We start from the raw sequence: 12,138 nt of genomic DNA, 5'->3' as shown, positions 1-12,138 counted from the left end.
TTGAGGCTGTATAGATTCTAATGTTTGATTTCAGTTAAGGTTGTATAGATTCTAACGTTTATCTTAAGTTGAGGCTGTATCGATTCCAATGTTTGTCTTAAGCTGAGGCTGTATAGATTCTAATGTTTATCTTAAGTTGAGGCTGTATAGATTCCAATGTCTGTCTTAAGCTGAGGCTGTATAGATTCCAATGTTTGTCTTAAGCTGAGGCTGTATAGATTCTAATGTTTGTCTTCAGTGCAGGCTGTATAGATTCTAATGTTTGTCTTCAGCTGAAGCTGTATACATTCTAATGTTTGCTTTCAGTTAAGGCTGTATAGATTCCAAAGTTTGTCTTCAGTTGAGGCTGTATAGATTCCAATGTTTATCTTAAGTTAAGGCTGTATAGATTCTAATGTTTGTCTTCAGTTGAGGCTGTATAGATTCTAATGTTTGTCTTCAGTTGAGGCTGTATAGATTCCAATGTTTGTCTTAAGTTAAGGCTGTATAGATTCTAATGTTTGCTTTCAGTTAAGGCTGTATGGATTCTAATGTTTATCTTAAGTTGAGGCTGTATAGATTCCAATGTTTGTCTTAAGCTGAGGCTGTATAGATTATATTGTTTGTCTTCAGTTGAGGCTGTATAGGTTCCAATGTTTGTCTTCAGTTGAGGCTGATTAGATTCTAATGTTTGTCCAAATTTGAGGCTGTATTGAGTCCAAGATCTTTCAAATTTGAAACTGTTTAGATTCCAATGTCTGTTTTAATATGAAGCTGTATACAGTCCAATGTTAGTTCTACGGTGTAGCTGTATAGATTCCAATGTAGATCGAACTTGGGAACAGTGAGATATAATTGTTTATTTCCTTGCAAAATATTTATTTTATTTAAAATTGTCATCTTTTGCCTTAATTATTTACTGAAATCTCAAAAAATGTAGATAAAGATTTTTTTATATATATTTTACGACATTTCAATGGGGGTGTATATATTCCAGTGGTCAGACCGTGAGCGTGTATAGAATATAACGTCGACCAAATTTTTACCGGGTCGTGCTAAACTGCTGACCGATTAGCTGACCATATAGGAATAGAAGAGATTTGTTGACGAATTGCTAACCATATAAACAAAGAAGGATTTTTATTTTTTAAGTTTTTCTGTTTGTTATGTTTGTTTTCAGTGTTTTAAATGTGTAACAGACTGCACAAATTGCTATGTGCACCTGTCGGGGTTCAAACCCACGACCTCTCGCTCTGCAGGCGGACACTCTACCGCGTCGCTATAAAAGCTAGCTCTATAGCGAGACAGTATAAGTGCCGCTATATACATCGTATACCCGGTTACACATTCCCCCTCCATTTTGAAATTCGTCCTCGAATTTCGGAGACTAAGGTCAATTCGCAATGACCTTGAGGCATATCGTATAACACGGGCCCCACGTTGGGCGCCAAATGTAACAGACTGCACAAATTGCTATGTGCACCTGTCGGGGTTCGAACCGACGACCTCTCGCTCTGCAGGCGGACACTCTACCGCGTCGCTATAAAAGCTAGCTCTATAGCGAGACAGTATAAGTGCCGCTATATACATCGTATACCCGGTTACAAATGTTTAAATGTTATATGAAATAATTAATTGAATTGACGAATATTCTTTTTTGTTATTCCAAGAGCGTTTCGTTGCAGTTTTTATCAGTAAAAGATAGAAAGAAAACTGTCTACATCCAGGCCACACCACGTGGAGGCGCTCTTACCATGGCCCATTTTTTTTTAGTGAATGAGCTAGTGAGTAGTGATTGATTGATTTATTGATTGATTGAGTGAGTGATTGTGTGAGTGAAAGAGTTATTGATAGTGAGTGATTGATTGAATGAGTGTGCTAGTGAATAAGTGCAAGCGCAATTGCCTGAATAAAAGTCACCTAATATATATATATTTATTTATATATATAAAAATGATAAATGTATCATAGTCCATTTTCCTTATATGTTAATTGGTCAGCTAAAAAATTGGTCAGTAACTTTTCAATATCGAGTTTTCCTATACGTTACATTGGTCAGCTAAGAAATTGGTCAGTAACTTTCCAATATCGAGTTTCCCTATACGTTACATTCGTCAGCTAAGAATTTGGTCAGTAACTTTCCAATATCGGGTTTCCTTATACGTTACATTGGTCAGCTAAGAAATTGGTCAGTAACTTTTCAATATCGAGTTTTCCTATACGTTACATTGGTCAGCTAAGAATTTGGTCAGTAACTTTCCAATATCGGGTTTCCTTATACGCTACATTAGTCAGCTAAGATTTAAGAACTCCTCTCTATCATTGAGTCATAGTTAGCGGCATATAAAATAAGTTAAAAAGACAACTATAAGTTTCAATGTTATTACATAACAAATTTATTAAGTATTTAGTCAAAAACTTAACAATGTATCATAGTCCATTTTCCTTATATGTTAATTGGTCAGCTAAGAATTTGGTCAGTAACTTTACAATATCGAGTTTCCATATATGTTACATTGGTCAGCTAAGAATTTGGTCAGTATCTTTCCAATATCGGGTTTCCTTATACGTTACATTGGTCAGCTAAGAATTTGGTCAGTAACTTTACAATATCGAGTTTCCATATACGTTACATTGGTCAGCTAAGAATTTGGTCAGTAACTTTACAATATCGAGTTTCCATATACGTTACATTGGTCAGCTAAGAATTTGGTCAGTAACTTTCCAATATCGGGTTTCCTTATACGTTACATTGGTCAGCTAAGAATTTGGTCAGTAACTTTCCAATATCGGGTTTCCTTATACGTTACATTGGTCAGCTAAGAATTTGGTCAGTAACTTTCCAATATCGGGTTTCCATATATGTTACATTGGTCAGCTAAGAATTTGGTCAGTAACTTTCCAATATCGGGTTTCCTTATACGTTACATTGGTCAGCTAAGAATTTGGTCAGTAACTTTCCAATATCGGGTTTCCCTATACGTTACATTGGTCAGCTAAGAATTTGGTCAGTAACTTTACAATATCGAGTTTCCCTATACGTTACATTGGTCAGCTAAGAAATTGGTCAGTAACTTTTCAATATCGAGTTTCCCTATACGTTTATATTTATTTACCATCATTTTGTGTTATAATTATTTGTATGGATGAGAAACAATATGTTTAAATCCAAATAAATCATCTTTCTGTTCTGTTCTGTTCTTATACGTTACATTGGTCAGCTAAGAAATTGGTCAGTAACTTTTTAATATCGAGTTTCCCTATACGTTACACTGGTCAGCTAAGAATTTGGTCAGTAACTTTCCAATATCGGGTTTCCTTATACGCTACATTGGTCAGCTAAGATTTAAGAACTCCTCTCTATCATTGAGTCATAGTTAGCGGCATATAAAATAAGTTAAAAAGACAACTATAAGTTTCAATGTTATTACATAACAAATTTATTATGTATTTAGTCAAAAACTTAACAATGTATCATAGTCCATTTTCCTTATACGCTACATTGGTCAGCTAAGAATTTGGTCAGTTACTTTTTAATATCGGGTTTCCATATATGTTACATTGGTCAGCTAAGAAATTGGTCAGTAAATTTTCAATACCAAGTTTTCCTATACGTTACATTGGTCAGCACTATGCAGTGAACCGTGAAGTTGACTGACCATATAGTCATTTTGGTCAGCTAAGAAATTGGTCAGTATCTTATGAATGCATTACTTTGTCATCAATATGCACTGAACCATGAAATAGAGTGACAATACAACAATTGACCCCGAGGCTCTTGGTGCAAATTGTGACAACTCGATAGTCGCTCAGTGTTAGCGTTCTTATCTTTACAAGATTTTAAGGGGCTTCATGGACCATAAGAGTTAATGAATAAATATAAATTAAAAGCGTACACTAGTCTCACCATTAATGCGTTATTTGTTTATACTGTGTGAACATTTCATTTTGCTGTATGCACAACGAATCACAATTATTTCCTAAAAAATTAAAGGACTTGTAATTACACATAATATGAGTAAGTCTACTATAATGCCTACATAACAAAATTATTATGTATTTAGTCAAAAAGATAACAATGTATCATAGTCCATTTTCCTTAAAAGTTACATTGGTCAGCCAGGAATTAAAAGGACTTGTAATTAAACATAATATGAATAAATATAATATAATGCCTTCATAACAAAATTAAAGGTAAAATATTTGTCAATGACATATTGCTTACATAACTATATTATTAAGTATTTAGTCAGGAATTTAACATTGTATCATAGTCCAATTTCCTTATATGTTTCATGGCTCAGCTAAGAATTTGGTCAGTAACTTTTCAATACCAAGTTTTCCTATACGTAACATTGGTCAGCACTATGCAGTGAACCGTGAATTGACTGACCATATAGAAACAGTACAACTTTGCATTATCGACTTTCCCTATACGTTACATTGGTCAGCTAAGAAATTGGTCAGTAACTTTTCAATATCGATTTATCCTATACGCATAATATGAGTAAAATAATATAATCTTCTTTCTCACTTACCGACTGCTTGGGCACCAACGGATAAAAGTCCAAACTTTTATCCAGGAAACCACGAGCTTTAAATCCAGAGTATGAAAACACGGGACACTTGGTTAAATTGCCTAAGTATTTCGCCTGCGAATGTCCAACAATTAAAGCCATAATGTAAGAAAACACAAAGTCCAGCTAAAAACAATATTTCACTTTATTAAACAATATGAGAACGCAAAACTGCACTAGACAAAATCCTTTAAATTTACAAATGGAATCACACTAATTACAGAAAAATAATGAAAAATACGGCAATCTTTCGGAGTATATTTTGCAATGACTATGAAAGTGATGTTCTTGACCAAGAAAATAAAATATATACTTATCAAACTTTACTCATTAGCAACAGTTTGCCTATGATTGACTTTTTATTCACAAAATAACTTAGAACATACAACAGATTAAAGAGAAATAATTTCTTAATTAAAATGACCGATGCCGATTTGGCAAACACCATTCTTTTGATCGTTCTTTGATGTAGTGCAGATAGTTTTCACAGGTAATGAAGCTAACATTTAAAGCTACATTAACAATTAAAAATATTGCTTTCAAATAATTGTACTGTACATCGTAATTAATACCGTGATATATTTCACATATTTTCAACAAACCAATAAAAAACAACTCAATTCATTTCATTGAAATGCAACCTCCCCCCCCCCCCCCCAAAAAAAAAAAAGAAAGAAGAAAAACACAAAAAGAACAGACAAACATCCGTCTATTCTTACACTTTAAGGAGTATATAAAATAAATTAATTAACATAATATGTCTTGATAAATCTTAAATATCAAAACTTTTTTTCATGTGTTTTCCTTCTTTGTCTATATGGTCAGCAATTGGTCAGCAACTCTCTTCTATTTCTATATGGTCAGCTAATCGGTCAGCAGTTTCGTATTGACCATTTTTACCCTCGCACCGGTTGGCGGCCATCTTGGAGGCATTCAAGGAACGATGACTAATCGGCAGTATTTCTCTTGATTATTTTCACATTGTTACGCGATAAATGAACTCTAGGTATGGATACAACATCAGGAAAACAACAAAAAAAACTCTAGTTACAAGGATGGACTTGAATCTTCTGATAGAATACGGTATGAAACGAAGTTGGATGTAATTGGTGGACTTGACCCCTATGACAGCAGCTTGAAGTGGTCAACAGATGTTGCCATTCTTCCTTCTGTTACCTATCCAGACATTGTGAACTACCTGATATTCACTCCAAGTAGATTTAAGATTGATGATTTGAAAGCCTGGAAATCTTTAGAAGCTGTAAACCAATTGTGCTTTGGTTGGGTTCGAGAAAGAGGTGCCATAGACACAGCAGGGCATATCGTTGTGATGACAAAGGTAATTAATGATATAAATTCCCTTAGCTAATGGTTATCAGTTATTGACTATTATTAAAATATTTTTTAAGTAAACTCATGGTAAATAATTAAACTATATATATGAAGGAATATTTATTTAAGAACGCCCCCCGCCCCCTTGGTCTGGGGGTATATCGGGGATAGCTGGGGAAATGGGTCATGTTTTTACCTTCCAGGTGGCCCGACAGTGCTGGGTAAATGCTGTGGTCTTTGTTAACCATTCCAGCATGGAAAACTATTTGGTTTCATATTCATTCAGTTTCTTATTTCTTCAGGTCCTGCATTCACAGAGGCTGCGAGAAAAGCCGCTACAACCATGGGTCATCGCAAAGCCAGATGGTGTTGTTGTTGCTGCCCATTGCAACTGCATGGCTGGTCTTGGCGAGGCGTGTACTCACATTGCAGCCCTATTGTTTTCTGTCATGGCTGCTGTGGAAGTAAGAGACTCTAAGTCTGTGACAGAAAGCAAATGCTGGTGGATACAGCCAACAGCTACAAAGGCGATCAACTATAAAGAAATAAGTGAGATTGACTTCACATCAAAGAAATCCGCAGCCCGGAAGGTGACATCAACATCTGAAATGCCAGAGAAAACACCAACCACACGAAAGGCAAGCTTTCCGAAAGCCTCATATTCAGACTTAATGTCATTTTGTGAGAAAGCCCAACGGTTGCAGAAAAAACCTGGCCTTCTCTCTGTCATTGATCCTTTTGCTGATGAGTTCATCCCAAAAGCAGACAAACTTGACTTGCCAGAACAGTTGACAAAACTTCGTGATCCCGACCTCATTGGCAATGACACTACAACTGTTCTTTTGAAATGTTCCGAGGTTACAATTACTTGCACGGCTGAGCAAGCTGCAAATGTGGAAATGGAGACACGGCAACAGTCAAAATCTGGACTTTGGTTTAGATTTAGAGCTGGTCGGATAACTGCTTCAAAAATGAAGGCTGCATGTGAAACCAACCCACTGAAGCCATCTGAAAGCCTTGTAAAGAGTATTTGCTACCCCGAAAGTAGCAGATTTGAAAACATTGCAACAAAGTGGGGTCTGAGTAATGAAAACAGAGCACGTGACCAGTTTGTAAAGCATGTGAGCCATGAGCACGAGGGAATGTGCATTTCAGACTGTGGTTTTTTCATCAGCACAGACAGGCCATTTCTTGGGGCGTCATCTGACGGAATTCTCACATGTGCGTGTTGCGGCTCTGCCTGTGTGGAAGTTAAATGCCCATATACAATAAGGGATGATATCATTTCAGAGAGCAATTGTACATGCCTTGAAATCAAAGAAGGCCAGTTGACACTAAACCGGGAACACAGCTATTTCTACCAGGTTCAGACACAAATGGGAGTGTGTAAAATGGATGTTACTTACTTTGTAGTGTGGACTAGTAAGGATTTGTTTGTTGAGACAATTCCATTTGACAAAAACTTCTATGAAAATATTTGTATGAAAGCTGACAATTTGTTCCAAATTGCTATACTGCCCGAGCTGGTAGCTAAAGTGTATACAACTCTGGTTGTTGACAAAAATGATCTAAACCAGTCTTTATGTACTCCTCTGCTCAAATCATCAGAAAACATCCAAAGCCCTGTCAAAAGTGATGAAAAACTTTATTGTGTGTGTAACCAGGTTGAGTTTGGTAAAATGATAGGTTGTGACAATGATGATTGTGAAATTGAGTGGTTTCATTATGGTTGTGTAAATATTGAAAGTGCTCCAGCTGGGAAATGGTTTTGCCATGTATGTAGGAAGCTGCCACAGTTTAAGCGCAGGCGTCTTGCTCGTCATTAACTGGATCATTGTGTTGACTGTTTAATAAGTGAATTTGATCTATCATATGTAAATGTACTTCCAGAAGTTAACATATTCATGTACAAGCATTTGTTCTGTGACCGGCAAGTTTTTGATTATGTTTTATATGTACAATAATAGTCAATTCGTAACATGTACAATTCACTTGTTATTCAATATTGCTGCATTTCATACCTTACCAGTATAATTATTGTTCATTGGAAGATAAATGATTTCAAAAGTTTTTTTTTCTTTTTTATGCTTGCTTTGGTCACAGCCTGCGAAATTCAGGTCAATGTGGCTTTTGGTGCTCAAAGGTTGCAGAGTGCAAGTTTAAACAAGTTATAATGGCATTTAACAAGCATGCTTAGTACTGGTTCTGCACGGAACATGTTCGAGAACGTTTAATATTTGTCGTAAACCTGTTTGAGCTGTTAAAGACACCAAGGTTCCATGTTCAACAGTGAACACATGGTCAAGAATATCAGCAGGGTGTAACAACTAAGAGCAATACATTTCATATTTATATTTATTATGCACATGTAGCAGTGGCACATGTAGCAGTGGCGCCTGCAATAACAATACTAACATGATGTGCAAACAAACAACAACATGTAGTTAACTTTCAATCAAATCCAACAACTGATGCATTTAGGTTAACTAATGCACAACACACATGGGCAATTTTGTCAAGTACAGTGAAATCATTTTCGTCCTTAAACATTCGAAATCTTATAGGCACAGTTCCATTTAAAAATGAGTACTTTTGACGGACAGTCCCAATTACCCGTTCTACATGAATTCGGACATTGGCAAGTTTTCTTGTTGATTCAATGTCGGCCGCTGACAGCTGATCTCTACCTTTTGTGAAAGCTGGTATGTTAACCGACGCTGCAAGTGAGCCAACACTTGTACTTATATCAAAACCTCGGTCAGCTAAGATCAAATCACCTGGAGACAGCTTATTCAAATACCCACAGTGTTCAGTCATATACTTGTCGCTGGTTCTACCACCCCAACCTTTTGAAATATAAGACACAGTTCCTTGAGGCGTTATTCCTATAAGAAATTTAACTGTATGGTGGTGTTTTTAGGAGCTGTAGGTTTCTGCCGAAGCCTGTAAATTAGAAGGTTTTTCAATAAACACTTCAAAACAGTCTATAATGGAAACAACTTTCTTCCCAAAGTTTTTTCGAAACTGCATTGGCATTGTCTTTTGTAACACTTCTCGCTGAGGCCAATGTACCATTGGGTGTAGTCTAGCAAACATGCAGTCCATTACATTGGTAAACACTCGTGACACTGTCGCCTGAGAAACACCAAATTCATATGCCAGGAACATCACTGACAAGTTGAGTCTTAGTCTCATAAGAGTCATGATCAACATCTTGAACTGTGTTATAACAAGTGAAGATGGCAAATAGGGAAGGAGGTACTCAAACACCAACATCAGAGTTTCATGAGATGACAAACCGGTCAAGTGGTTCACCTTTTCATCATTCCCTTCAAAGTCTTTCTCTGAGAACTTGTCTGATAGCTGAGACTTCAAGTGCTGATTTTGAGATTGGAGTGCTTCAATATCATGTTTCATTTCCTCTATGTACTGCCCGTTCATGTCTGTTTGGGTTGAAGAACATGGAGTCTCAGAATCTTCATCCATTGGGCCTGTGTCTGTCAGCTCAGCTGAAACATCACATGAACAAAATAAGAAGTGCAACTAAAATTTATATAAAACACATAGGAAGTATTACAGCTGTGCTATAACAATGACCATAACAGGTCAACTGAAGGTTATAATGAGTGTTCCATTTGGCACAGGTTTAAATCCCACAACTTCACTGGTAACTATATTATATACCCTATGGTTATGCCGTTATATACAGTATGCTGCTAAATTAAGTTGATTACCTGTGGCAAACTGGGACATATCTAATCTTCGCTGTATTCTGTCTTTCTGGCGATTGTAACGACTGGTAGACGGAGTTGTGCTGTCATTATGGACTGGTGGTTTCGGTGTAGCACATCCCCTGAGGTTAATGGTAGGAACCCAGTCCGGATTGAGCTGATCGTACAGGTCTGCCCTCTTTCCTGAAGAATGAGGGAAACAGTCACATATATTTTTTAATACTATCATACATGAACTTTTTCCTTGAATCATGAAATTGTAAATGTTTTTCTACAGTATTCATGAACTCAACTGGTAAGAGCTAAATATTTGTAATGATTCAGTGTATATATAATTAGTAACTGCATGAAAACATCACTTGTGAATGTACTGCTAATCATTTGTAATATTCTTACCTTTAACAAAATGAGCTGAACATATTCGGACATTATCTATGTTTTTGTTTTCAAAGCTCTGCCCAAGTTGTGCTAACCACTGTCGTCTCCGATTTGTAGATAGCCTCTCACATTCATCACCTTGATTTTTGATCACTGCAGGTATTCTGTAGTATTGTAAGTCTTTCTCGCGATCCTTTCTGTTCGAACAACCAATTACTGAACACTTAATTACCATATTTTGACATTTAAAGCCCCCGGGAACAAGATAATAATGACTTGTTGGTTTTGACAGTTCTGCTTGGTTACTCAGCTGTAGCGGAATAGTGTACGGCACTGCGCATGTGCCTCCAAGATGGCCGCCGTGTAAATATTACGTAACGTGAAATTCGAATGAGACAGAACACATGGCATTCGGAACTCCTCGGCCATTTTTTCAAAAACAACCTCGGATGTATGCCGGTACATCTGTTGAAGTAGTTGTTTTTGAAAAAATGGCCGAGGAGCTCCGAATGAACACATGGGCGTCAATCGTAACAACTCGGCGATCTCCGGCAAGCTTCGGGATACTGGTATACCTTTTAGGTTACACACCACCATTGTTATTCCCTATATAATTCAATGAAAAATTATAATTTTTAGACAACATTAAAAGGCATTTCCAGCGAATGCAGGCTATGATAACCACATATATTCTTAAAGTACAAGCTTTAAATTACCTTTTAAGCCAATAAAAAAGGGGGGTCAAGTTATTCCTAAGAAAAATCACTCCACTTGAAAAAACAAACTCTAAAAATTACACCGTCCACCATGACAGTTCTTCCAAAATGACCTTTCAACTATAGGGCAGCGGTTTATGCTTTAATCTCTACTCTGAATGATAAATCAAGCAAGAATACTTAAGGTATAAAAGTTTCAGGAATAATGATATTTTTGATTTACAGTGTATTGAGCATGTGAAAACATGTCTATCAATCATACCAACATTTTTTTATTGAGAATTTTCACAACGGAAGTACATAAAATGATGACGTCATTCCTTTTAGCGGTGCGGGGTGATACAGGAATCCGTGAAATGCACTCAAAACGTAAAATCCACTAAGAATTCATTCATTTTAATTAATTAATTAATTAATTTTGTAAATATATTTGAAAGTTCCTCATGGTGGGTTTATATTTCAAATGTTATTAAAATTTGTCAAAAATGAAGAAATTTTTCGAAAATAGATCGGAAATCGAATTGAAATCCAGTTTTCGAGAAAATCCACTCATAACTCATTCATTTTGGGGCTTACCTGTCAATCGTAACAACTCGGCCATCTCCGGAAAGCTTCAAAATCGGTTGGATACTAGCCGAGGATTTCCGATTGCTTACCTGTAGGCACTGTAGGTTAGAGACCACTAAATAAATTTCCATATATCCACTGACACTACAACACATCACTTTGGAATATGCGTTATGGAAGTTTAGTAACTGAGTAAGAATGGATTTTTAAATTTTAATTTTAAGTCATATGTCGGAGGAAATAAAGAATCTCTCTCTCTCTCTCTGTTTTAAAAGGAAGTGATAGTTTAGTAGGCAAGAGGGGTCCCGTGCCCCCCAAATAACACCATTTTGTTTGATGCATAAAATGAACAAATGATGTCTGAAGTTAATTTTTTTGATGTTCCCAGAAAAATATTTTTTCCAAAGATGCTTTAAATTCAAAATGGCCGCCAAGACGGCCGCCATAAAATGAAAATAACCAATTTTTAAAAAGATGTGCCTCATTTAATACAAATAAAATATATATATTCACTTACATGCTTATCTCATAGTGGAATGTTAGTGTTTCAATATTTTATTTGAAAAATAGACATGTTTTGTTACAAAAATAAAAAATAAATTTGTAATTAACGTGAAAATATACTGATTTTTCCCTCTTTTTTTCCATTTCACCTGAAATCATAATTTATTATTTTAAGATCTTCTTGAAATTAGTATAAAATTATGATTGTTTTTAAGTCTTTTAGTATTTTCTCTGAAATTGAATACATTTTCGTCAAATAATTGACCAACTTTTATATAAAAAACAACAACAACAACAACAACAACAGAACCATAGTGGGTGGGGTAAATTGACCCTGATAAGAAAATTTTATTA

At 35.9% G+C, this 12,138-nt stretch overlaps 2 protein-coding genes across 2 annotated transcripts; one reads left to right on the top strand and one right to left on the bottom strand.

Annotated features, from left to right (window-relative positions):
• Positions 1–5,483: 5,483 nt before the first annotated feature.
• Positions 5,484–7,933, top strand: LOC128203251 (uncharacterized). Its single transcript, XM_052904569.1, has 2 exons — positions 5,484–5,895; positions 6,191–7,933. The coding sequence occupies exons 1-2, from the start codon at positions 5,887–5,889 to the stop codon at positions 7,712–7,714; spliced, it is 1,533 nt and encodes a 510-aa protein (XP_052760529.1). The 5' UTR covers positions 5,484–5,886; the 3' UTR covers positions 7,715–7,933.
• A 292-nt stretch (positions 7,934–8,225) lies between these two features.
• Positions 8,226–10,478, bottom strand: LOC128203449 (uncharacterized). Its single transcript, XM_052904865.1, has 3 exons — positions 10,016–10,478; positions 9,623–9,802; positions 8,226–9,397 (listed from the first exon to the last, which is right to left on the bottom strand). Exons 1-3 carry the CDS (start codon positions 10,230–10,232, stop codon positions 8,805–8,807), a joined length of 990 nt encoding a protein of 329 aa, XP_052760825.1. The 5' UTR covers positions 10,233–10,478; the 3' UTR covers positions 8,226–8,804.
• Between the last annotated feature and the right edge of the window lie 1,660 nt (positions 10,479–12,138).

Source organism: Mya arenaria, chromosome 9 (genome assembly GCF_026914265.1).
Source record: "Mya arenaria isolate MELC-2E11 chromosome 9, ASM2691426v1".
In the NCBI taxonomy this organism is placed as follows: domain Eukaryota; kingdom Metazoa; phylum Mollusca; class Bivalvia; order Myida; family Myidae; genus Mya; species Mya arenaria.
Note: the sequence above shows the minus strand (reverse complement) of the source record. Positions and strands in the feature narration are given on the sequence as shown.

Bases quoted from the DNA above. Each gene is read 5' to 3' on its own strand.
- LOC128203449 (XM_052904865.1), bottom strand. From the start codon at position 10,232: ATGGTAATTAAGTGTTCAGTAATTGGTTGTTCGAACAGAAAGGATCGC. The intron at 9,803-10,015 runs GTAAGAATATTA...CTCATTCTTCAG, and splicing joins TTCAGCTCATTTTGTTAAAG to GAAAGAGGGCAGACCTGTAC. The intron at 9,398-9,622 runs GTAATCAACTTA...GTGATGTTTCAG, and splicing joins TATGTCCCAGTTTGCCACAG to CTGAGCTGACAGACACAGGC.